The sequence below is a fragment of the Polypterus senegalus genome, chromosome 15 (assembly GCF_016835505.1).
Source record: "Polypterus senegalus isolate Bchr_013 chromosome 15, ASM1683550v1, whole genome shotgun sequence".
Lineage (NCBI taxonomy): Eukaryota > Metazoa > Chordata > Cladistia > Polypteriformes > Polypteridae > Polypterus > Polypterus senegalus.
The window spans coordinates 3,573,260-3,600,955 of NC_053168.1; the positions used below are offsets into that span (position 1 = coordinate 3,573,260).

Sequence of the window (27,696 nt, forward strand, 5' to 3'; positions counted from 1 at the left end):
CATTTCTTAATGAGCCGACAAGTGAATGTGGCACTGCAGGCATTGCTCCCCTTTAGTCTTCAGTGTTACCAGCAAGTTTGCAGCAAGGAGTAAATTAAAAAGAAAATGGCAAAAGAAATGTAAGCATTTCAAGTTCTGGCAAAAATATACATAGAATGAAAAAATGACAGCTCTCTAAACAGAGATCATATAAAAGTAAGAATGAGGCACTAAAATGCCAAAAACCACTGATTTGGAACACAGCAGACATGACACTTAAGACAAAAGGATTACATCAGAAGTATCTAAACCCCCCCTCCCTAGCCATCGTGTTTTGGCACCTGCACCAAACCCTAAAGTCATCCACATCTGATGCTGTTTGACATGGCCACCCAAAGAACATCACGGCTGCATATTTTATCACAAAAAACAGCTGGAAAACCGAATAAAACTCAAATAACTGTTTATTGCACAATTATTGTGTGCGCCACATAAACAGTGGCTTCATACTTCAAATTGGTAGAGCAGCAAAACAGCACATTTGTGCTTCCTCATAATTATGCATGGGACAGTAGACATTGTGCTAAAATAATTCAAACTTTACTTACTGCACTGCAAAAAATATTTTTGCTAGTGTGGTATTCTTTCTATGTGGCGGTGGTACAATTAAGATATGAAACCCTTAAATGCTCTATTTATATTATTTTAGCTTTAAATAGCAGGGATTATATATACACACGTTTCTTTTTTTTTTTTTTCCTTTTTCTTTAAGTGCTTATTTCCATACTTTTACAATACCGTCTCTAGAGGCAGTCACAATAAACCCCTGAGTAGTTTGAAAAGTTGCTATATCTGTTATGATATCATGATGGCCAACCGGCAGAGACTCCGGCACTCGTCGAGGAACATCTTCTGTTGAGCCACTCTTCTGTTTGCTGTGAATCTCCTAGAAATGTGGGAAAATAATAAAAAAAAAATTCATTCACTGACGCCTGTATCACTTTCAGGCAGGACCATATCAAGTAAAACAATTTCAGTTAAATTACAAGCATAAAGATTGCTGGCGAACACCACTCAGGACATCAGTCAAATAAAAAGACAAAAAGCAGACCACAAAATGAAACATAATTAACTACTTAACTTTCTTCTTAAGAATATAAAAAAATCTTTCATATTTGGCACCAAAGTTTGATTTTCTTAAATATAAACGTCTACGCGTGGAAGTGTGTGTGTCTGTCCGGCCCAGGAGTGAGAGGTGGAGTCGGGGTAAGGGATCCTGCCTCTGAGGAAAACTCGCTTAGCCGCTAATAACACGAGCGAGGTCAACACATCAGCAAAACTGACACCTCTGAAGAAAGACAAAGTCACTTGGCCGCTAACATCGGCAAAACGGCATCCCTTTTACTTTTCCTCCCGCCGCTAATGCACAAACGATGCAAGCATGTTGGCAAAACGATTCCTCTTAGGAAAGAAATGCCCAGAGTAGTTCCTTCCCATTAGCTGACATCTCTACATTTCAATTTTTGTTCTGATGATTTCAATAGTTTCTAGGACCCCGGGCTTTTTACTGCACAGGCTTACACAGCTAGTTAAAATATAAAAGGCCAAAGTTCACAAAACATGCCAAATCTACTGGAGTGAAATTTCCCCAAATCAACAGGCTTCTAGCATATTATAAGATCCTTATTGTCACACGGAGAGGGGCCAATGAAATTCTTACTTGCATGTACTGATCAACATGTCGCCGCTCTCTGGTACTAAGATTAGTGAGTAGAACTACCTAACCGTGAAACTTTGGTTCTCTTCTTCAAAATAAGTCTTTATGGCCCCTAAAGTCTTCTGGTCTACCTCAGAGCTTGGTCACTTATTCCATGTGCGGAGGGCTCTTTGTGTAAGGAAGCGAATGACTGAGCCATGTTTCATACGGACTGAATGATTTAAATATCCACATACTTACACAATGACACTGTGACAGTCAATGCATATTCAGGGATACCTAAAATGAGTAATTCTGACCCTGGCACAATATTTTTCATACTGTTATAATTTTCCTTAAAATCAAAATAGTTCTAGCATTTTCCAGTGCAAATGACTCAGCCAGGTTCTATTTCTTTATGCGTGATCAGGTCTACAGGCCTATCTCCTGACACACTGATGGACTTCACTCCAAACGTGATCAGACCGTATACAGCGACGTGTAAATTTGATGAAAATTTGAAAATCATCATTTTAAACCAGTATACTCTCTCAAACACACATACCAGCTCAAACGATACATCCTGTATAGCTGGAGAAAGTAAGTAAAGTCAAGGCTATCATCTAATTTAAGGGTATAGAATCATGTAAAGTAGGAGTCGGCCTAATGGCTTAAAATCCCTAGATGCCAATATAGTGCTTTTGTATCTATTTTTCAGACTGAAATGTACTTTTTAACAAAACAGCAAATATATTATTGACTAATGTAATGATTAATGCAACTAGTACAGATGCAACTATTATACATGAACTCTCTTAATCCAGTAAAAGAACAACTTCACTCTCGCTCGGTCAATCGCTCAATTGCTCATTCACACCGCTGCCACCAAGCAAACGCGGCACAAAACATGGCTTCTTTCTGCCCTGCCTTCCTAACTGCACTGACTTACCAGGCTGAACCGCACAGCACCCTGGACATTTCTCTTAAAGAGGAAGGCTCTCTTATTACACACAGTTTACATGCAAGTCCGTTCACGTGATGTTTATAGACTTGCATAAAACCACACTTCCTGTTTCCTTTCAAATGCAAGTTGTGTTTAATGAATAATCATTTTCACAGGTTTTTCACTAATTATTAGCATTTTTTTTTCAAAATCCATACCAGAAGAATAATTTCATCTAGCATATGGAAACTGAAGCACACCAAGCTCTTTTGTTCTGATATTTTTCAGGTAGGGATGTCAGACGTTTCGAGGTACGGCAGTTATATTTACCAACCATTGAGCTGGAAAGCATTGACATGTTGCTTGTTGATTAACACATGCAAGGATGAATTTCACCGAGTACTGCCCACGTGAGAATGATGACTCAATAAACCTGCATTTTGTTATGAGGATACAATTTATTTGTTTTGGATTTTGTTATTTATTTATCCATTAATTGACAACTTCTTCCCGGATTAGCCAAACACATTTATATACCAGCAGCCATAAGCTAAGCATGTTTGGGCCGACCAGAACTAGGAAGGGAGAACATCTAGGAAAAGCTTGGGTTGGTGACGCCTGCAGTCTGAATGTGGATCCCAATGCCCCATTGCAGTGGTGGGGACACTGTGATGTAAAAATGGTGCCGTTCTTCGAATGAGACGTAAAACTGAGGTCCTGACTCTCTGTGGTCATAGAAGATCCCTTGGCATCCTTCATAAAGGGTAGGGTGTATCCCGATGTCCAGCCAAAACTGCCCACCACAGCCTAGTTGATCTGATCCCTTAATCATCCTGTCTCTAATTGGCTGTTACCCCTCAACTCTGCACCTTCTAACAGCTAATGTGTGGTGAGCGTACTGACATAAAAATGGCTGCCATTGAATCATCCAAGTGGGTGCTACATATTATTGATGGTTTAAGTAGCTCCCCACTCAATGAAGAGCTTTGAGTAGTGAGAAAAGCACTATATAAATGTAAAGAATTATCATTATGATCAGTTTACAAACCACAAAACCTTCCTTAAGGCTCCCAGTCAACCAAGGGATTTTGTGCTTATACACTGTGAGAATGGCATTGTGGGATATGTATGTAGGTAAAGCTCTTGCAAAGCAGCTGACCCAAATGGAGTTTTAGCTCACATGCTTGAAACCTTTGCAGATCAGCTAACGTCTGACTTTACTGCTGTAATCTTTTATACTTTGTGCATATAAACCCACAGCAATACTGAACTACTGCTGCCTAGTGAGGTTCACCTTTGCGCTACTGAAATGCTTGAATGCCTAGTCATGACTAATTTTGTGGTCTCCAGATACACTCAGGGTGAAGCTGATCTTTATGAGTACACAATGAAATAAAATTCTTACTTGCATGTCTCCCAACAATACCAACAACAGATATGGGAACATAAGAAATTTGACAAACGAGAAGGGAATACTCAGTTCATCAAGCTCATTTGTTTAGCTAATAGTTAAGCTGTCCAAGTCACTGAATACAAACAAAGACAGCAATTATAAGATAAAACCTTAAGTATAACATCAGCTGAGACATCCAAGAACCCAGTACAAGAGGTTACGGAGGAGCCTTATGACCAGGGAGTAAAGGCCATTCCTCAATCAGGTGGTGCAGGTGAATGGAGGAGTGAAAAATGTGACTATGCAGGATGGTTGAGGTCTGACAGTAAACTTGAAAAGTTAGTGGATGATGCCTACTGGCTAAAATACCAAGGTTAGGATGTTATAGATGACATCTCAACCTAAAGCACAATTATTCAGAAATTTAGAGGTCAAGGCCTATAAAACTCTCTGTAGAGGGGGACAACAGGGGGAGACTATTGGCATCAAATCCCCAAACACACAGACTCTTGTCAAGGCAGCTACTGGGGTTTACTCATGTTCACCCATGACTATATAGCAAAACGTAATTGTCACTGTCAAGTGTGTAAATGATACCACCGTGATAAGGCTGATCAGGAAGCATTTTGTGAAAGTATTTAACAGATGACAGGGTAGTTTTGACAAAATGGGTGCTGCAACCTTGTGTCTCGTAAAGTGCCAAAAGAATTCTTTATTCTTTATTGACTATGAGGATGTAGAGATTTCAATCAGGATCATGGGTACAACTGAAAACTGTCTGTTGCTTTCAGTTCTTTAGATTACAAGGCAACCAATCACCTGAGATGGACCCACATCATCAGGCTAATTCTGATAAAAAGGCCCAAGAGTGCATGTACTTCACGTGATATCTGAGGAAATGTTTAATGAACAGAAAGAAATTCAAACATTTGATCTCTGCCTAAAACAGAGTGTACTGACATGGCTGACATGATGTCCTGAAAAAAACAAAAATATAAAGCCTGAGCCAGTTTAAAGGATCCCAATCAGACAAAGTAAACACTTTTTTTTACTGCCAGCCTTGTAGATGGTACTGTACCAACAAAGCCCAAAACATCAGGATCAACAGCAGGTCTTTGTTTAATCAAAAAAATAAATAAATACATAAATAAAACTACAATACCTGCACCACTTCTGTTCCTTCAATAATTCTACGATTATAAAAAACTGATGGACAATGAAGAGAATCATTTGCGCCGCCTGCAACAATGTAGGATCTTTCAGGGTAGACAAGGTCCCAAAACCTATGAAAGAAGGTGGTCACTACTGAGATTTGAACATGTCAAGACACAAATATACAGCACTCATCAATTCATACATAGATGTATAACTGAATAATGAATTACATGAAGAAACAAAAATAGGGCAAGTTAAACCTAGCTTTGTATTGGTGATGTAGCAATGAGGTGGTATAATGGTATAGTGAGAAGCTTCTCTGTCTTACAGCACTTTGGACCCCACTGGTGTAAAGTCTGCATATGCACACCCAACGTTCACATATCTGATGGGGCATCTGCATGTTCTTCTGGTGTTTATGTGGATTTAACCCTGGGGGGCCGAGTCCCTAGTATTCTTCTATAGTCCTAAAACTTATGGACAAACAAATTGGTGACTGTAAATGTACTCTGATGCAGACTGGGAGGATTCTTGCCTCATACCTTTTAGTGATGTGACTAACTCCAGCACCCCGCATTTTGATCCTGAGCAGGGCAAACGTTCAGTTTAGAACAGCGGTTCGCAGCCTGTGGGTCGCAACCCCGTCGGGGGTCGAATGACGATTTGCCAGGGGTCACTTAAGACCATTAAAACTATGGGTTTTGTCTATTCTAATGTGTAAAACTTGTTATTGTACACATTTTTTCCTTTGGTAGTTACTAGTTTTTACTGTAATTGTCATTCGAGGATAGATGTTGCAGGCAATTGAATCAGAATAATTTCAAACGTTTTAATTGTCGTAACCTTATTATTTTTAACTGTTTACATTACTGTACATCGAACGTCGTGACGTTACGTAATGTCACGCTGTTGCGGAGATTTACGCACTTCTTCCATTTCCATCAACATATCTTTGCGGTACAGGATTTTCCAGCTTGTTGGTTATCAAGTCTAAATACAGAAGTAGATTTGTTGCACAAGATGATCTTCGTTGTGCTCTTGTAAAGACTGCCCCGAGAATTTCTGATCTGGTGAGAAAGAAGCAGCCTCAACCTTTGCACTGATGTTGGCTTTTTAAGCGTACTGTCGCAACAATTTTGTAGCAATGTAGTTTACTGTTGTTATATTAAGACTGTTACCCACACTACGCCATGCTTTTCACATTTTCACATAAGTATACAACATGAATGTGGTGAATACAGTTCAATACACAATGAAGAAAAACAAATAAACGTAAGTCATAATGACAACATTTCATTTATATGTAATTAGAAACAAATATTTCACAATATATAATTACATATTGTCTTTGTTATTAATCACTATGCTTTAATTATGTTCAATTTGTAACAATGAAAATACATCCTGCATATCAGATATTTATATTACGATTCATAACAGTAGCAAAATTACAGTTATGAAGTATCAATGAAAATGATTTTACGGTTGAGGTCGCCACAGCATGGGAAATTATATTAAAGGGTCGCGGCACTAGAAAGGTTAAGAACCGCTGGTTTAAAAACTGGACGTTGAACTCACAATTAAAAAATATAAACTAATTTTATGACAACAAATAATTTAATGCTGATGGTGTTGTAAATGTGCTTGCAGCTTCCTATCCAAAAAAGGTAATGAGTTATTTATGTGAAACTTGGAAGTTTACAGATTTTATTGTGGTACAACCTTGAGTTACAGTGGACTTCATTCGTCTTTTTTGACACTGACCAACAGAAAAGGTCAATTTATTGTCAAAGTGAAAGCTGATCTCTGCAAAGTGGTCTAAATGAATTAATTACCTTATTCTCGTATCCGATCCAGCAGTCAGTAGCAACGGGTTTCCATCAGCAGGGCTGCAGTATATCCCATGGACACTATGAGGAGAGGGCTGGCAAAAATGGAAAGTAAGAAAAAGAAAAGTCTACATTAGCAGGAATAGAAAGTTTATAAATGCCAAAGGATTGCAAGAAATTCCTTTACTCAGATGAACTAACAGATCCTAATGTCGGACTGCTAATCCTGGAGGTACATCAATACCAGACTTGTACTTTATAGTAATTAAACACTTCAAACCTGAGGAATTAACAAATCAAGACTAAGCACTTGCTCTAAGAATAGTGCTAAATCATGTTCTTACTTCGAAAGGTCATTTCATTTTGGAATCTCATGGTCCATGTCAGAGAAGGGCTGTGTGGCCTTAAGAGCCATCATTGCCGTACGGGCATCAGCATCCCTAATCATTCTTTTAGCGCATGCTTTTAGCTTACTTTTCTTTTCCTATATACATTAAAAGTTTTTACTTGTAAATGTGCACAAATGTTTAAAGTCTGAACCTTGACACAACAGGATGAAAACTCAGATTAGCTTTATATACCACACTGCCTGCTTATTCTGAAATTTTGAATAAAATGCGAATGTATGAGATGATGTCCTGTGCCTTCTACAAGGATTACTTAAATACAGGGTGGTGCAGGAAAACAGGTGTTGGCAACCCTAGGGTGTCAGCAGTTGTTTGGGCCCAATGTGACCTCGTTTCAAACCCCTTGCCATTAGTTATAATGGAGCAATGGAGTGGTGCGCAACGAGCGTTCGCCTTTTATAAGAATGGTGACAGTGTAACTGCCGCGCAAAGGGAATTTCGGCGTCATTACCAGTTAGGACATCATAATCGTGTCCCTTCTGCTCATGCAATTATAACATCACTGCTTGTGATTTTTTTCGGTGGGGACATCTTAAAAGGCAAGTGTACCGCACAAATCCTGCAACCACTGCCGAACTAAAGAGGAGGATTGAAGAGGAAATCGCTGGCATTCCTCTTGACGTGTTACGTTGAGCAGTGCAGAATTTCCATAACAGGCTGTCAGAATGTGTACGGAGAAATGGACAACACCTTCATGAGGTTTTCTTCAAAACATAAAATGAATATCGAATAAATTATTTATTACCAGGATAACTGCACATCCTGTAAAATACATTTCATCATTAAATTTTGAGTGGTGGCTCTGAGGCTAGAGATCTGCACTGGCAATTGGAAGGTTACCGATTCGAATCTCGTAAATGCCAAAAGGGACTCTGCTCTGCTGGGCCCTTGAGCAAGGCCCTTAACCTGCAATTGCTGAGCGCTTTGAGTAGTGAGAAAAGCGCTATATAAATGCAAAGAATTATTATTATTATTAAATGTATTTTGTAAGGTGTTTATTGGTGCATTGAACATCAATTAAAAATGTCCCGTTTCCCTGTGCTACCCTGTATTGTAGTATTTGTGTTGTATGACTGCCCAATGTACACTGTCATCCCAGAACATGAAAAGCAACGAACAATGTTTTTATTTAAAAATGCAGACATCAGCCTCCATTTTTGTCTTTTGTATACACTACCTAGGCGTTTTTAACCCAGAAAATGGAGACTATTGGACACTCTCTCTCCAGAGCAGAATATACTTCTGAAAATGCAGGCTTAGTGTTGCAGTATGGATGGGTGAAAACGAAGAGCTTTGAAAATGTTGACTCTAATCACGCTCTGATCAGTTTGTGTTTATTACTTTGTCTCATTCCCTGACAGGTTATCATTCATGGAAGAAAACCATATTATGCAGCAGACATAGTGGAGTTGCTATCCATGATGCTTGAAGAGTTGCATAGCTGTACACATCTAAATTACGTTTTGTAAAATTTGGATTCTGCACATATATGCAAAAGGCAAATAATTTACCGGTCACTACAGCTGTGAGATAAATCCCATGGCTGGTGGTGTAAACATTCCTTTAAGGATTTTCCCACCAATGTGTGCATGTCCAGTGTAGGTGAGCAGCTACATCACATGCATTTTCGGTTATTTTAGTGGGCAGGGATAGAAGAGAAATTTATTGTTATTGTAAAAAAAAACTACAACAAAATTCTGAGCGCCACTCCACATGGGTACAAAAAAGCAAACAACACTACTTTTACGGAAGAAAAAAAAAGATATAAATGATGTGAAATTGAGATTGTTTTCATTTAAATACAGCTTTAAAATGAAAACACAGTAGTTTGGAAGTAGCCTATCGGTTCTCATCTGGCTACCTGTCCAGTATTGGATTCTATTCAAAACTCCTCTTGTGATTTACGCCCCAGATTACTTATTTCTTTATTTTTTTTAATCATACCATCCTGGTAGAAAAGTGAGATCCTCCAGCCTACCCAATTCCAAAGACCCATCTTGGAACTCCTGGTGCAGCTCTGTGGCGTCTGTTCCCTGGACGTCTCTCTCCCTAGGTCTGTTTGCGATGCTCCATCATTAGAAGTTAAAGGCTCGCCTCGTCTCTCTTACATTTCAGTATACTCTTACTTCACTCTTTAATAGCAACTATATTAATCATAATTCAACCATACTGCTCTTAAGCCGGTTATCTAATGCACTCTATTATTTAGCAATTCCTTATTAATGGACACTTTACTTTTACAATTTTACTGAAGGTTATTGCATTGACCATTTATTTTGGAATATGTCACTATTTGCTTTGTAATGTATCTTGTAAAAGTACTTTATAAAATAAAGACTGATTGACTGAAGATTATTTGACCATCCTGCTTCTTTTTGCCTCTGTGTTTGTGTATGGTGGAAAAATGCACTTATGTACTCTTCCTGCTAATAAAGAAATGGTTTAAGGTGGTCAGAAATGTCTTTATTAAATTTTCCCAAACACTGCATTGTGCTATAATTACTTCCTTTGTAATTTTTGCATTCATTATGTGATATGTTTCTTTTCATTTATCTGTTCTTTGCCCTTTTCCATGGTAATGGACAAATGGTTTCTCCAAGTGTATTTTACCTTTTTCAGAGTGCTCATTAAAATATTCACCCCTTTGAAAGTTTTCACATTTTATTGTTTTACAACATTGAATGACAGTGGATTTAATTTGGCTTTTTTGACACTAATCAACAGAAAAAGACTCATTAATGTTAACATGAAAACAGATCTCTGCACACTTAGACTTAATTAAAAAAAAAAAAAAAAAAAAGAAAACAATTGGTTGTCTAAGTGTTCACTTCCTTTAATATGACACAGCTAAATCGTCACTGGAGCAGCCAATTGGTTTTAAAAGTCACAGAGTTAGATCAATGGAGATCAAATGTCTGGGGTTTCACTTGAATATATCTGGAGAATCCAACTTGTAGCGAGTCAGTATGGTGGCCTAATCTACACAATGAACAAAAAAAGGAACATGGCAAGCAACTCTGTGAAATGCTTAAGTTAGGGGAGGGAGACAAGAAAATATCCCCGTCACTGAATGTCCCTTGGAGTCCAGTTAAACTAATCATGAAGAAATGGAAAGAGAATGGCATTGTGGTAAATTTACCTAGAGCGGGCCGGCCACAAAAATGAAGTGATTGTGTATGACGAGAACTAGTGAGGGAGGTCACCATAAGACTCCTGAAGGAGTTAAAAACTACAGTAGATAACAACAGCGAGACTATATGTGCAAACAACTGCTGCTCAGGTGCTTCATTAGTTGCACTTTTATGGGAGAGTGGCAAAGAAATTAAAAGCACAGGACATTTTGGCTACAGTTTGCCAGAGGGCACATAGGAGACTCGAAGTTAGGTGGATGAAGGTTCTATAGTCCGATGAGACCAAAATGGTGCTTTTTGGGCCTTAGACTAAATGCCATATTTGAACACTGCACAGAATCACAAACACACCATCTCCATCGTGAAGCATGGTGGCGGAAACATCAGACTGTGGGGATGCTTCTCTGCCGCAGGCCTTAAAATGATTCTGAGTGGTAAATAAATGCAGCAAAATAAGGGGATATCCTGGATGGAAGCCTAATGCAGACTGCAAGACACCTGTGCTTTGGCAGATTTGGTTTTCCAGCAAGACAACACGCCCAAGCATAAAGCCAATGCTACACAGGAACAGCTTTGAAACCAACAATGTTCATATCCTTGATTGGTCGAGTCAGAGTCCACACCTCAAAATCCAACTGAGAAGTACTGGCTGGACTTGACAAAGGCTGTTAACTCACGATTTCCATGCAACTTGACAGAACTTGAGCAGTTTTGTGAAGAAGAATGAGGAAAATGACAGAGCTGATCGACAGAGACCTATGCACACAGACTCATGGCTGCCACCTGCTAGCTACTGGCTTGATGTGGGTGAATACTTATGAGATCATTCATTTTGTGCTTCATACTTGTAAATAATCTAGAACACCTTGCAGAGATCTGAGAATCCTCTTTTGTGGATCACTGTCAAAAAAAGCCAAATTAAATCCATAATTGTATAATAATAATGTGAAAACCTCCAAGGGGAGGCACTGTGTGTTTATATATCTGATTAACAAAAATTACAAAACTGTATTTAAAAAATGTATTTTTTTCAGTTTCTTTTTATTAAAAAAAATCAATAAATAAAATTATGAACAATATGCATGGGATATAGCGATTTAGATCCTCATGTTTTAAATACAGAAAAATAACTTTATTTAACGATAATCTGTTGTGTTTTAACGTGCTGAGATTGAAATACATCCTTGAGCAGTATTCCAAAAAGTATGTATTAAAAAAGACTAACATAAAAATTAATGTATTTAATTAAGTTAACTGACTAGGTTTGTTGTCACTCAGATTACTTTGTTAATGCATTCAACACATCATGTGATGTGTATAAGCCAGAAGGCATTGAAAATGTTAAATTTGTTAATGAAAAAGCAAAGAAATGAGTGGGGAAAAATATCTGACTAAAACACAAAACATCATCTCTATCTATAATCTCCATTTGGGTCTTGATCTTTGTTTGTCCGCGAATTAATTAGAAGAAGCACTAGATGGCAGTAGAGAGACAGCTAAAACATAGGCATTGCATTAAGAATCTGCTCCCGGCTTATACTACTGAAGACTGCAGTACGCCAGTCACACCTCAAAACACAGACATTCAAACTAAACAAATTGTTGTGCTTTAAATTAACTAAAGAGATCTTCATTTAGATCTTGATCTTTGTTAGTCCGCGAATTCCACGCATGCGTAGACCACCTTCCAGTTTAGTACGTTGTTGTTACTCACGGATGTCAACAATGTGCCGGAATAAAGAAAGGGGTGGTGGACAGTGTTACGCTGGTTAGCTCCTGAGGCCTGGTTAGAGAATGAGATTGCCGAAGATAAAAGGTACATGCCTACGTAACATATGAGTGAAAGAAAGACAGTGGGGTAAAATGAATGACAACATAACAGTACATTCCGGAAATTATTATTGTTATGTTGTAGCCGGTGAGTGCTGCGCGTCTCACAGTTGTACCGTGGCTTGCTCACATGTCAGTGAATTGATCTCTATTTATGCTTTAAAGAGCCTGGATACCTATGTGTCCCCCTTTAATAACTATTGCTCCGTGTATATTGCCTTACTCTTTGGATTGCCACAAAGCAACCTGCGAGATTGGAGAAAGTTTGAGAAGAGATCGTGAGACGGACTGTGAACAGACAGAAACAGAAATGCTCCTACACCACCACATAATTACGATTCGGACAGTGATTCCGAGTGGGCCGTTCCTATCGAATCAATATCCAAGGGTTTTCTTTTTTAATTTTGTTTCCCTTATAAAAAATCATAATGCTATGCGACGAAGGGCACAGTTCACGACTGGCAGCCGCGTTTAAACAGGTAGCCCTTCACAGACAACTTTAACACGCGCAACGTAGTTGGGCGCACATGGCTAGTTATTAATAATAGTAAATTGTCACAAACAAACCTGCATTTCAGAGAGTGGAGGAGCTGAACTTGCCCACAATGTGAGCTTCCTATCTCCCGTTTCCATGTCCCACATTGACACCTCATTGTTTCCTTGGACAGCTAGTTAAAAGACAAAGAGTAAAAGATGCAGATAATACTTTAAAATCCATTTACACAAATCGTCTTTTCACAATAAAAATGTCTATTGCGTGGTTTATGTTGGAATCAAAAGATTATGATGCTCACACCTGTCTTAAGCCCATGTCACATTCGATGCCTTTTCAGTCTCGGCTTTCATTTACATTATCTTAGCCAGTCGGTGGTTGGCCGTGCACTTCCAAAAAGGTAAACATCTAATTTGACACCCCAAGACTGAAGCCAACTAGACTGTGACCTGCTACAATACAATCAAACAGTTTGGATTTTCTCTTTTGATGGAAGGGTGGGTTCTTTGCATGACAGAGTTGAAGGCCAGTGAGTGTTCAGCTGGCAGTAAAATCCATAGAATGTAGTGACGAGTAATAAGGGACATTCATGTTTTGAACCTCACAAACAGAATAGAAACTTATGTGCTTGATGTCTCATGTTTTATGCTCTACGACAGAATGGGATATAAAGAATAAAGTGCCGAGACTGTGGCTGATCACAGCTGAGCTATTAACCCTTCACACATCACCAATACATTGCTGGCTCTGTCCTCACCAACAGAAGTGAAGTTTGTCTGTCTGATGTCTCGTATTTTACATACTGTAACAGAATGGAAAAAATAAAGTGCAAAGACTTCTGCTGTACTCTCTGCAGCTTTTAACCCTTCATACATCACTGGCTTGGCCAGGCAGCACCCTACTAGATGTCAGAAAAAGGGGGTGAACACAACTGTTCTGGGTAACTGGTGCTCAGATGGTGAATTTGACATTGGCTGTGATTTTTAATTGTGCTGTGCTGTGACGAGATAGGCAACTGTGAGCTGCAAATCTGACATAACCCACAATGAAAAGATGTGTAACGTGACATCGGCTTTAGTTGCTGCAGACAAAAGGAGTATGGAAAACTAATTACGTCATGCAAAAGAGAATTCAACAAGAAAACAGACAACGTGCAACACAATTACCTGCAATTACTGATGACTGATACAGGGGATGCATAAGAAGTCGTCTAATGCGAGCTCTTGCAGGATGAGAATGGTTGGAAATTGGGAGCTGAAATCTCATATCCCAACATGCCATAGTGCCATTGCAGGTACCTACATAAAAAGAAAAATGACACATGGAAAATAAATCATTACAATTAACATTTGTCTTTGTTTATGAAATTCTCAAGGTAATCAAATTGAAGATGTTTTTCATGTATATTTGTCTGTACTGCTGCTCCTGACCGCCAAGGACCCGGTTCAATTGTTTGACTGGTTACTGTCTGTGTGAAGCTTATATGTGGGTTGTCTCAAAGGGCTCTCATTTTATCTCAAAAGAAGTGTATCTGAAATTAACCAGCAAGTATCAGGTAGCCCAGTACAAATAAGGGCATATGCCCTGTAAGATGGTGGCTTTCCATTCAGAGTAGGCCTCTGCCTTAAGCACTATGCTGCAGTTATAGACTTTATGCATATGGGCTCTGTAAAATAAAAAGCACAATCAGAAAATAAATGCATTTTTAAAGATTAATAAGAAGCTAGAAGAAATACCGGCAAGTGCGACTACTTACTTGACATCTGAAGATTTTCCAGCTAATGATGTGTGTGTAGACGATAACGTAAAGAAGATTCCACTTGTTCAGAAGAGAACTCATGCAAGAGTTACTACATTTTTAAGGGTAGGAGAAATAAGTAAATATTGGTGGAGCTGAACCATTTCATCTTGAACATACTCAGATTAAGTAGTGAACTGACAGAAATGGTTGAAATCATATGGAGGATGAAAGAAAAAAATATATATATATATATATATATATATATATATATCAATACACATACAAGTATATATATACATACATGCATACAGTGGCACCTCGGGTCACGAATGTCTCTGAACACGTACAAATCGGATTACGACCAAAAAGTTCGCCAAACTTTTGCATCAGTCCACGTTCCACACACGACCAGGTGACGAACAAGCCAGTTTCTCTTCCTTCCGGTTCGTACGCGCCAATGATTTCCGCATATGTTCAGTCTCTCCCTGTGCATTCGCTGTGAACTCTTTGTGCTCTATTTCATTTCCCTTCCAGTTCGTACACACCGATGATTTCTGCACGTGTTCAGTCTCTCCCTGTACTGTACATTGTTCTCGGTGCATCACGCAGAGGGACTCTCCCTCAAAACTGTAACCTCCTCTCAACCCAGCTTCCTCCTGTGGTATAGCGGGTCCACAGCACCCGTCAAAAAGGCCAGTTTTAATAAATAATCACCACACTTGCGGCTTAGGTATGGTGGTGTGTGGCTGAAGCAGTTCCTGAGGAGTTAGTGATGTGGGCGTTTCCCACCTAAGTGCACAGGTGAGAAGCTACGCATCCGTAATTGTTCCCAGAAGCTGCTGACTGCCACGACTACCACGTCCTCTTCACAAATAGAAGTGCGAGTCAGCTAAAGTTAAAAAGAAGAGAACAGAAAAGAACGGGAGGCTGCAGGAGAGAGAGCGAGAGCGAGTGCGAGAAAGAGAGCGAGAGAGAGCAAGCGCAGGCTCGCGTGCAGCTGAGCAGGGAGCCTGGGTGTTTGTCTCAGTGTTAGTCAATGTTTTTACATTTAGTTTATTATTACACTGTGCATTCTATGGTATAATTAACTATTTTTGTACTTAAAAATCTTAAAAAATATATATATTTACATACAGTTCGTACGGTCTAGAACGGATTAATTGTATTTACATACTGCACAATCTTATGGGGGAAATTACTTCGGGTCACGATCGAATCAGGTTACGACCAGAGTTATTACAGTCGTGACCCGAGGTTCCACTGTGTGTGTGTGTGTGTGTATATATATATGTATATATATATATATATATATATATATATTGTAAGCTGGAAGGGTGATCGCACCCCAAGAGGACACAGACGCCCCCTGGGAATACCTCTGAAGCACAGTCTACCTTCACATTGCTCCTTACCCTTCTCACTTGCGCTATAACGTGCAGTAATCTGCTTACTTAAAAGCCTTGTGCAGCGCCTGTCAGTTTTGGAATTGATTGTTTTGCTTTTATCTCTCTCTCTAGCGGAACTGTCATCTCTGACTTGTCATGGAGCACATTAAAGCTTTTGAAAAAGAAACAAATGTTTGTTTGCAGTGTTTGAATAAAATTCCTGTTTTTTACAACCTCCTGTGTCTCTGTGCAAATCTGTGGCCCAAGCGTGACAGCTGCTGATTGCCACGACTACCACATCCTCTTCATAAATAGATATATACATAAAAAATACTTTTTAAAAAACCACGCTTCTATTAAGTTACAAAGTGTAATCTTGTACAGGTGAAGTTAAAATAAGTTAAAATAAGTGTGGTAATAAAAAAACAGCACATATGATGGATGGCAGATGATACTTGAGCAAAAACAGAAGGGGGCAGGAAGTCGGCTAAGGAGAGTGTCATCTAAATGTTCAAAATATTTATTTATGCACTGAACTGAAAGTAAATGGAATTAAATTAATTATCCAGTAGTGTGAGTGAGAGTAACACATTTGAGACAAACAGATCTCAGTGTGACCAGACTGTAAATACAGCAGATCAACAGAAACTGACCATCTGAGTTAGGTCAGATAGGCAACTTATCAAAACTGTTCTCATGCAATTAGGAAAGACAACAAAAAAATCTTACTATAAATGAGTTTTATTGTGTTATGACGCTGCCCAGCACAATTTAATAATGGTGTGTCGGATGGCCAGTTAGCTGAGGACTCCAGAACTGTGACCATGTTTCACTCATTCTGTTACAACCGACTATGGACAATGCAGAGGTTTATTTTTACCTTGGATGTTACTGCTGGGTATTTTGATTTTCTTCTCTTGCTTGGTCAATTGGCCATACCCCAATGGTAATATGCTATAATCCATTTATGTTAGTTTGTGTGAAATTGCATTGTTTTACTCTCGTTTAACCTAAACTGTATTTGTGTGTGGGTACCTTATATAATTTGAATTTGCCTGCAACCTTCTTACCATGATTTGAGCCTACAGTATATTCAGTGAAGAACGCTATAAAATTGTGAACTAAATTAATGTCATGCAGATGTATGTAGGAATAAGCAGGCACTGACAAATGCACCTGAATGGTAAATGTGGTTTGGTAATTTAGGGGATAGTGTTGAAAAATCGCTACACTCGTTCACCATTAGGATTATACGTGAATATTTAAATATTTACCTGATTTTGCAGAAAAATACGTATGCTTATTTTATAAGCTGATATTAAGTGGTAGTCTTGGACCTTTGCATTTGCCATGCCCACCCTAATTTATGGCATTTCAATGAAGTACAAACAAATAATGACATGGGTAGACATCTGAATTTCTCTGGTAGTTAAAGGCTTTCATTGAATTGGTTCTTAGAATAGCCAGATTGTAAAGATTCTGGTGTATCATCTGCACACAATCTAACACACTGATCCATTTCAACTCGTGCCAGATTTGTTGGAAGTCATTTAAAAGATGTTGTGCTACAGACCCAGTTCTTTGATTCTTTGACACCACTTCTGACGGCCAAAACAAACATCTGACTTCTTGAAGTGGGAATAACTTCAGAAGGACTTCAAATACAGCATACAGATTTCAAGTTGAATGTTACTTTTATATCTTGATACAAAAAATAAAAATAAAACCTAATGCACATTTCCTTTTAGGTCTGATGATCAAAAGCATAACACTTTAAAAAGGTTCAGGTCAGAAGTACATGAAATTGTAGATCTACAGTCCCACGTGCAGTCTCTTCCCACCAATACCCAAACCAGATGCTGCTGCTCTTTCTGTTCCGTTCGCTAGCTCTTCTCACAGTAAGCCTAATATAGCTGAGAAACATCCATAGATTTGAACTACAGACTGTGACATTTAAAATCTACCATTCCCTTTGTCATTTTTGCTTTTTATCCTCCTTCACTATAACCTATCGTCTAAGGGGGAGGAGTGAAAGCTTTAGATTCGTTAAAAATTTCGATCTCCGGTTTTCAACGGACCTTGACGTTTTAGGGTCTTCTGATACTGAAAGCCTTGATATCTTGATGATGGGTGTGTGTTTGTCTGTGTGTTGCAGTTTCTTGAGGATGGTTTACAGGTAAAATGGCTGGACGGAAAAATACCAAACTCAAAACCTAAGCCTGTTATGAGATGCCAATGTGCTGATTCGTTTTTCAGCCTAATCATGCAAGAGAAGAGGCACTCTAGAGGAACCCTCAAATATCGTAATTTTGCAATTAATTATGAATTCTTCTTGTCAATTTCTATCGTAATGAACCATTTTATGATCAGAAAGATCAGCATCAGAGTGGTAAATAATTACTGAAATGTTAGACAATAGTTCGGGTAACTTGGTTCCTAAGGTGCAAAGCCTACCGACGCTCACATCCAAATTTTTTATAGAACACCTGCATGTGAATGGTGGTAAAAAGACAACTAGAAGTTTCTATAGTTTCTGATAATTGTAACTTATAGTTTCAAACTCTTCAAATGTGTTCGTATATGTATTGTCTAAGAAACTCTTTGTTCCTATAAAACAGTGGCATTTCAGGGGGCAACAAAGAGAAAGGCCGAGTTACGATTTGCTGAAACTGAGTGGGGAGAGTTGTCCGACTTTACTGTGGTGTGCCGTCATTTTTAGGTCATTTATTAGTTGGTGCTCAAGTTCTGTGAGATGAAAAGACTCCAGCATTGCACATGCGCGATTGCCAACTAAGAATGAGCCGCAGAAATGTTTGTTCTTGAGAGTTCCTTGCTGCAGGTAGAATGTTTGTAAAGGTGAATTAACTTTTTAAATTTGTTTTTTTAGGAGAACGGAATTTGGACATTGCAATGATTGAAGAGAATTCCGAGGTCCGGTATTGATTTTTGTGCAAACCCTAATTAGGAAGCATCACTGATTTGGAGGTGTGATTGACATTTTTGCCTGTGGGGGACAAGGACGACTGAAGTGGATGCAACACCTGCTGCTTCCACTCAGGCCATCGCTCCTCCTGGCAGTCCTGACAGTAGCACAGCAGGTGTTATTGGGGGACAAAGGTCATCGACTGTGTTTCATTGCTTAGCGGTGCACCAGGACATGTTGCTTCACAGGGGGTGTCCAATCTCCTAAACACCTCGATCGCTGATTCATTGCAGCACTTGATGCTTCACGTGATACCCCAACTACCACTACCAGATAATCAACTAAATGTCTAAGCTTCACAGTGGACACATTTACAAGATTATTGAGATTTATGAAGGTAGATCTCTCAATTTATATTTCAACTGTATGTAATTATTTTTTTGAGTCTAACTTGTTTAACCACAGTACTGTATGCGGTTTGAAATTTGAGATTTCACTTCATCTTCAAAATGTGATATTACATTTGTAGAGGGTGCAAACATAAATCAAACATTTTCTAGGGGTATAGAGGCATTGGAAATGCAGGAAACCACTGCTATAAAACAAAGATTCTGATACTTTTAGCAAGATACATACCACTGGTCTACAAAAAAATATTCTTTGTTTGCCTCTGGGAACTTCACAGCAGCTCTTTATTAAGTTTTTTACACTGATTTCATATATGAAATCGGAATTAAGCTAGCATGTCAGGTTTTTGAAATACACATCATTGACGTTTTGACACTTTTGAATATCAACATATCAACACAATATCTGGAGTTTGGACTGTGTCCCACCAAAATTGTTTTAATGCGTTTATTCTGAAAACAAACCAGAAGACGATACCAGAGACACGTTAAAGTATATTTATGTCAATATAACAGTGAGGTCAGCGTGCCTAAAAATGTAGGAGGCACTCGCTTTTACGCTTGTACTGCACATCCGTCTCTCTTTGCAAGAACCAACAGTAGTCTCCCATCATGCTCGGAGTGAATTTTTCCTGATATCAGTTTTCCATCACCTTTTTATCTTGATGAAATCTTTCCCCATGATCATCTCTGACATCGCTTAGATTTGGTGGAAAAAAGGCGAGATGAGAATATAAAAAATGCGTCTTCAGTGACATTTGGGCTCCCGTAAGCTAATACGCTTTCAGCAGGTTCTCCACAAGCTCAGTATAACTCTCTGCTCTGTGACTGTTGAGAAAATTCTGGACAACCTGCACAAATAAGGGTGCTGATTCAGTGGGCTTCAGTCTCCTTTTGAACTCCTCGTCAAGCATCAGTTCACAGATTTCAGGGCCACCAAAAACACCTTCCTTAATTTTGGCTTCACTTTTCTCGAGACCAAACTTATTTCTTAAATGCTGAAACGCATCGTCTTTACAATACAATAAAATACAGTTTATTTTTGTATAGCCCAAAATCACACAGGAAGTGCCGCAATGGGCTTTAACAGGCCCTGCCTCTTGACAGCCCCCCAGCCTTGACTCTCTGAGAAGACAAGGAAAAACTCCCAATAAAAACCTTGTAGGGAAAAATGGAAGAAACCTCGGGAAAGGCAGTTCAAAGAGAGACCCCTTTCCAGGTAGGTTGGGCATGCAGTGGGTGTCAAAAGTAGGGGGTCAATACAATACAATAAAATACACAGAACAGAACAAATCCTTAATACAGCATAATAATAAAAATGTTAGAAGTACGGAGCAGAATTTAACAGTACTTTACTGTCCAGTCACCCTAGTTGTCCAAAACCTGGAACATCATAACTAAAAAAAATGGGACGTGCAGGACGAAAACAGTTTTCAGATTTGGAGTCAGCAAGTGAAATTTGTTAAAGTACAGGTGAAAGAATCCCAGTAGCAAAATGCTTGTTGACCAGTGTAAGAGTAGTTTATATTACTGAGGTGTTGAGGTGTAAGCCTTTGAATACAAGGTGATGATGATATTGAGGGACTCACTCTCTGCATCACAGGCTATATTAACTTCTGCCTGGAGACAACTGTACTCTCAATACCTGTGTGCTACTTTCCAAATTACAAGCTCTGGATTACTAAGGAGCTAAAAAGACTCCTGAATGAGAAGGAGAGAGCATTCAAATCTGTTGACAAAGAGACTATGAAAGGGCATACAGCAAGTGCTGAAGAAAAAGTTGATTGAAGCAACAGAAGCTTAAAGAGCTAAAATAGAAATCAAACTGACTCAGAATAACATGACGGGTGTTTGGAGTGGACTGTGCATAATTACTGAACTGAAGCAATCCAGGGCTCAGGCGCTACAAAGGAATGGGGATTAATAGATTTTCCCCTTCTTCCATCACCACCACCTCCCAATGACAAGTTCCCTCACACTATTCTTAATACACCAGCAACTCCAATCCACAGCCGATAACCAAATGAGGAGACAACTGAGGCAGCTGCACACAGGAAAAGCCTGTGGGACCAAATGGAGTCAGTCCTTGAGATCATAAGGCTCATGTTGACCAACTCTGTGGTCTCCTCTGTCACCTGAACAGTTTGTGTCTAAGGCGGCAAAAAGTGGAAAGCATCTTGCACTGTTCCAGTTCCAAAAAAAGGCTGTCCCCTCTTCACCTAATGACTATAGACCAGTGGCCCTTAAATCCCACATCATGAAGACCTTTGAGAAGCTGGTTGTGAACTGCATGAGTCCTCTGGTGAAAGACCACATGGAGCCACTGCAGTTTTCCTATAAGACTGAAGTAAAGGATGCTAATTTCTAACAACTCAGTTCCCACCTTGACAAAGCTGGCAGCACTGCAAAGATTCTTGTTTTTTTGATTTCTCCAGCGCCTTCAGTACCATCCAGCCATGCCGGTTTAAGGGGTATGATCAAAGATACACAGGTGGAAGAGTCTTTGGTGCACCGGATAATGGACTATATGTTGCGCAGGCCCCAGTTTGTGAGGCTCAAGGATTGTCTCTCCGGAGTGATGTGAGCAACACTGGAGCACAACAAGAAACAGTCCAGTCTCCTTTTCATTCCACTCTGTACACCTCGGATTAGAAATATAACACTTGGTCATGTCACTTGTAGAAATTCTTTATTCATTTTTGGTTCTCTCTCTCTCTTTACTTTTTAATTCTCTATATATCTTTATATATAGTACGCTGCCGTGGCTGTTCGTTTGTCTGTCTAGGATTTTAAATCACCTGTGGCTCGCAAACCATTTGTCCTATTGACCTGAAATTTGGTACATATATACTGCATGACGTGTACAGTCCACTTCCAGGGTGATGATTGACCTCCACGGTTATTCCTCTTTTTATTTTATTTTATTGTAGAATCAACTCTCGGCAGCGGGCAGCAGGGTGGCCATGTGGCTCATGCGCATGGGCGCCACTTTCATCCCTACCACCTTCACCGCTGCTTTCATCCCTACCACCTTCGCCATCACTTCCCCTACCTCTTCATATCTTAAATCATTCTTGAGGCAGATTGAAGACTTACGTGCCAGTTAAGTGAAAAACGTACTTAGTAATTGCAACACAAACACTGACTTAATGAGTTTTAACACAAAAAGATGGTCGACAGAAGAAGAGAAGAAGGGGGCCGCTATGGTGGAGAAAAGAAGAGCGCATCAATCTCTGAGCAAACGAATGCTAAACGTACAGAGAAAGAGAATGAAAACTAGAAATGCTCAAGTCAAGTGTATTCACTGCACGGCACTGTTACTGAATCACTCTATGTGGGGTCTGCATACATGCTGAACAGGTACTCCAGTTTCAAGCCACATTACTGATTGGTAACGACACATGTTCCTTATATTAGAGTAAGATATATCAAAAATAAATGTACCCTTTTGTAGACTAGAGTTCTGAAAGTACAGTATGTGCACATGATGTTGTTGAAACTGGGGCAGCATTTGAATAAGCTGGTATATTCAAACTGGAACAATGATTAAATTCAAACACAGACAGATACTGGGATTGAGTTCAAACCTGGTATGTCTGAAGCTGTGAAGCTACAATGCTAATTACAGGGGCCCCATTCTGCTGCCACTGGAAAGATTCAAAAAGTGAATATGGCAGACACCCAGACATCTGGATTTAGGTGAATTTGCATTCATTTATTTGGCCCATGACTTTAGTCAATGTGATTTGGAAATTAAACTCTACTTAAAGCTGTTTAAAGCTGATCCTCCAGCTAGGACATTGGATATCTCTGGTTCCGCAGTTTTTGAGGCTGATCCTCCAATTAGCTGTGACTCATCCAGTCTCACTGAGATTGCAGAGGGGGTGAACCAGCTGAGAGTAGGGAAGGCTGCAGGGTTCTGTGATATCCAGGGTGAACTTCTCCAGGATGGTGGTAAGACTGTCCTCCTGGCATTTCAAGAAATGTTTTCATCCATCTGGGAAACGGGTGTCATCCCAACTGACTTGTCGTCCCTATCTGGAAAGGGAAGGGTGATCGCCTAGATTGCAGCAACTAAAGGGGGAGAACACTGCTCTTGGTGCCGGGTAAGGTTTTTGCTAGGGTCATCCTCAATAGGACCCATGATCACTTACTCATCTAGCAGCGACCCGAGGAGTCTAATTTTACACCTAAGAGGTCTACCATTGACCACATTGTGGCACTGAGTGTTCTCATGGAGAGCACTTGCAAATATCGGCAAAGTTTCTTTGCAGCCTTTGTCGATTTTCGTAAAGCGTTCGACTTAGTTGACTGAGCTGCCCTGTGGGACATCCTGAGACTTCACAGGATCCCTTCAAGGTTGCTGGATATCATGGCCGGCCTGTACACTGGTACTGTGAGTGCTGTGCAGAGTGTAGGCAGACACTCTGTGTTTTTCCCAGTTGATTCTGAGGTTCGTCAGCAGTGTGTTCTGCTCCTACTCTGTTCAATGAGTGTATGAACTGGGTGTTGGACAAGAGTGTCGGGTCCAGCGGCTGTGAGGCATCTGTAGGTTAGGAAAGATTCACTGATCTTGACTTTGCTGACGATACTGTGATCTTCGCGGAGTCAATGGAGGCTCTGATCCGGGTCCTTGAGAGACTGAGTGAGGAGTCTGAGTGTCTGGGCTTGCGAGTGTCCTGATAAAAAACAAATCCAGGCCTTTAATGACCTGTTGGGCATGGCCATCAGCAGTGTGTCCATCTAAAGAGAGAGTCTCCACCTCGTTGAGAGGTTTACTTACCTCAGCAGTCACATTCATGTCTCTGGTGACTTCTCCTGTGAAGTAGGTAGATGGGATTGGGACAGCACTGGGGGTCATGAGGTCACTGGAAAGGGGTGTGTGGCGCTCCCGATATCTGTGCAAAAGGATGAAAGTCCAAGGCTTTAGAGTCCTAGTGCTTTCTGTTTGGCTATATGGTTGTGAGACATGGACACTCTCCAGTGACCTGAGATGAAGACTGGACTCCTTCAGTTCTGTGTCTCTTTTGACAATCCTTGGGTATCGCTGGTTTGACTTTGTGTTGCTCACAAAGTGCCGAATGAGGCATATTACCTGCATTGTGAGGAAGCATCAGTTTCGATACTACGGCCATGTGGTGGGATTCCCCGAGGGTGATCCGACTCGCAGGATCCTCATTGTTGAGGACCCTTATTGGCTGGACCAAGCCAAGGGGACGCCCACGTTACACTTGGCTGTGGCAGATAGTCATTTCAGGAGGGTGGGACCAAACGGCATGTCTACCTGGGGGGTTGCCAACCAGGATCCGGAGCGGTTTTGTCGTATGGTGGGTGTGCCAACACGCTGTACCAGTGCATACTTCGCAATCTGACCTGACCTGATATCCCTGCTTATGGCTGACTCCTTGTGACAAGTTTTTCACGGGTAGGCTTTGGCCTACAATTAACAAGTAGTACGTTATGCTATGTTCCTATATTTAAGTAATGTTAGCAGTCGCTAACAAAGTGGAATTTCTCAAGATGTCTAAAGGACTAGGCGTTGGATATGAAACCTTATGTTTCACAGTCTAGTGCTCTACCCACTTCTCCATATTGCTTCAATATTTCTTTACATTAATCTTAATATGTTTCATTCTGGCATCAGCAAATGTGCCCACATTACCCTAGTTCCTATTTTTTGCTTGTGTTCTTAAGCACAGATAATGTACATGCCACAATTCCATCAACAGTACCTATAATTTTGAATATATTTTTAAGTAATAAAAATAGGAATTCCCTACCTACACATAACCAGCATTGATGAATATCAACAGCAAATGAAGTAATGAGGCCCAGTCTAAGGTCATGCTTCAGCGTCCATGCATTGGTGGAAGATCTCAGATCCCAGCCAACTAAGGAACCATAAGCTGTTGCATAGGCCAACACAGACTGTGACCCAGAGTTAAAATGGTGCATGTCCACTACACATCCATCATCCTTCTGGTCCAAGAACCTGCAACGATACACATAATATTTGAAATTCAGGCTACTACCTAGAAGAATGGGCAGTAACACCAGTGACAGAAGTTTATGATTGGTGCTACAAGCCATGTTTTAAAGTCACTCATTAGTAATACATTAAAGGGACCCTTTGGGTTTACCAGTTCATTATTTTGAAGTTTTATTTTAATAACAGTTTGAAAAAGAGCTTGGTAATGTATATTTTGGAGAAATACATCACTCTGATGCACTATAAAAGCACAAATTAAATAACTACACATTCAAAAACTAATATATTAATGATCATACATCACATAAAAGTATAAATGACCAGCTATGAATGATATTGCACAGATTCTTCCTGCTGAGCCTGGCACCAAGCCTCTTGCTTAAGGTGTGCAACACTTTTTATAATAACGGTATTTAAGCAAAAATGCATTAATCAGTCTGAGTATCTTTGTCCAACAATCATAAATCTGTACAACATGCCAGAATAGTGATGGAAAAAGCAGTACCTTGTTTGAAATGGATGAACCTTTGGAGACTTGGGTGGCTTACTTGCTTCAATGCCCAGCAGCTGGATTGATCCATTATCAGCAGCAATGGCTAAATAATGTGACCCCTGGCAGAAAGTAAGTGTTTTGACGTGTCCCCCGATGCGAGAATAAGTTAAAACTGACCTGGAATTCAAGGAAAAAAATAAAAATAAGTAAACTTTAAAACTGTACATTAAATCAAATAGTAAGATTCACAGATTGCTTTGAAGCCAAAAAGGAAACTATGTTTTCAACTTTTTTCAAGAAGCATGTAAATGATGACAAGAAAATCTAATTTAAGCTTGTATAAAAACTTTGGCAGGCAAGGGCCGTACCCTGCCTTCCATATTACTAACTGGAAAATGTTGCTCAGAAAATAAAGAGTATAGCTAGTTAAACTGGCATACTTAATTATGGTACCTTAAGGAACATAATGTGGAAGATTGGACATTTTCTAATTTGATTCTAGACTGTAACGGAATATATAACCTTCTCAGAATCCACAACATTTTATATTTTTTTTGGTTTTGTAACTTTTCTTTAACTTTAATTAATGGGACTGGGCGGTCTCATGGTCTGGAATCCCTACAGATTTTATTTTTTCTCCATCCGTCTGGAGTTTTTTTGTTTTTTCTGTCCCCCCTGGCCATTGAACCTTACTCTTATTCGATGTTAATGTTGATTTATTTTGTTTTATAATTGTGTCTTTCATTTTTCTATTCTTTAATATGTAAAGCACTTTGAGCTACTGTTTGTATGAAAATGTGCTATATAAATAAATGTTGTTGTTGTTGTTGTTGTTAATAAAATCAAACTGTTTCTGCTCAATGGGTTGCAATGTACATACAGTATGTAGATATATACTGTATATATTTATTTTTATAGATATTAATTGGATCTGGTAGTTCTATTGTCTGCCTTAATGTATAAATATTTTAATTAGAAAACCTTTGCTTTGCACTTTAGTGGTTGAATTTTGCTTAATAGAACCTGGTTGATTCTGTATTTAGTACACTTACATTTATTAGAAATGATCATAGTATTAATTAATGATAATAATCCAAGAAAATGGGGTAAATCTTTGTTTTTGTTGATTAATCTGTGGAAAGCATCTTGAGTTGCATGTGAATGTATGATAAGGTGCTATGTAAAAAAAGTTATTATTATTAATATTATTAATAATAATAATCTACTCTCTCTATTACATACTGCTCACAAAAATTAAAGGAACACTTTAAAGAAACACATTAGATACATCAGATCTCAGTATGAAGTTGGATATCTATACAAATAACGACAGGGCAATGTCTTAGGAACAAAAGGATGCCAAGTCTTTTAATGGAAATAAAAGTTTTCTGCCTACAGAGGGCTCAATTGTGTAGACACCCTAAAATCAGAGTGAAATGAAGATGTGGCAGGCTAGTCCATTTTTTCAAAAACTTAATTTCTGCTCCTCAAAATGCTTTTCAGTATCTTGTGTGGCCCCACGAGCTTGTTTTCATGCTTGACAACGTCGGGTCATGCTCCTAATGAGACGACGGATGGTGTCTTGTGGCATTTCCTCCCAGATCTGTATGAGGGCATCCCTGAGCTGTTGTACAGTCTGAGGAGCAACCTGGCGGCGCCTAATGGACCGAAACATAATGTCCCACAGATGTTCTATTGGGTTTAAGTCAGGGGATCGTGAAGGCCATTCAATTGTTTCAATTCCTTCATCCTCCAGGTACTGCCTGCATACTCTTGCCACATGAGGCCGGGCATTGTCGTGCATTAGGAGGAAACCAGGACCTACTGCACCAGCGTAGGGTCTGACAATGGGTTCAAGGATTTCATCTCGATACCTTATGGCAGTCAGAGCACCATTTCCTA

At 39.5% G+C, this 27,696-nt stretch overlaps 1 protein-coding gene across 1 annotated transcript in view; it reads right to left on the reverse strand.

Moving 5' to 3' along the window:
• Positions 1-425: 425 nt before the first annotated feature.
• Positions 426-27,696, reverse strand: part of pik3r4 (phosphoinositide-3-kinase, regulatory subunit 4) — a 137,308-nt gene continuing 110,037 nt past the window's right edge. The window contains exons 14-20 of the mRNA XM_039737397.1: positions 25,807-25,971; positions 25,093-25,304; positions 14,023-14,154; positions 12,931-13,031; positions 7,002-7,090; positions 5,174-5,294; positions 426-925 (exon numbers count right to left, since the gene is read on the reverse strand). Coding sequence (XP_039593331.1) covers positions 755-925; positions 5,174-5,294; positions 7,002-7,090; positions 12,931-13,031; positions 14,023-14,154; positions 25,093-25,304; positions 25,807-25,971 — 991 coding nt within the window. The 3' untranslated portion in view covers positions 426-754. The remainder of the gene's footprint in view (positions 926-5,173; positions 5,295-7,001; positions 7,091-12,930; positions 13,032-14,022; positions 14,155-25,092; positions 25,305-25,806; positions 25,972-27,696) is intronic.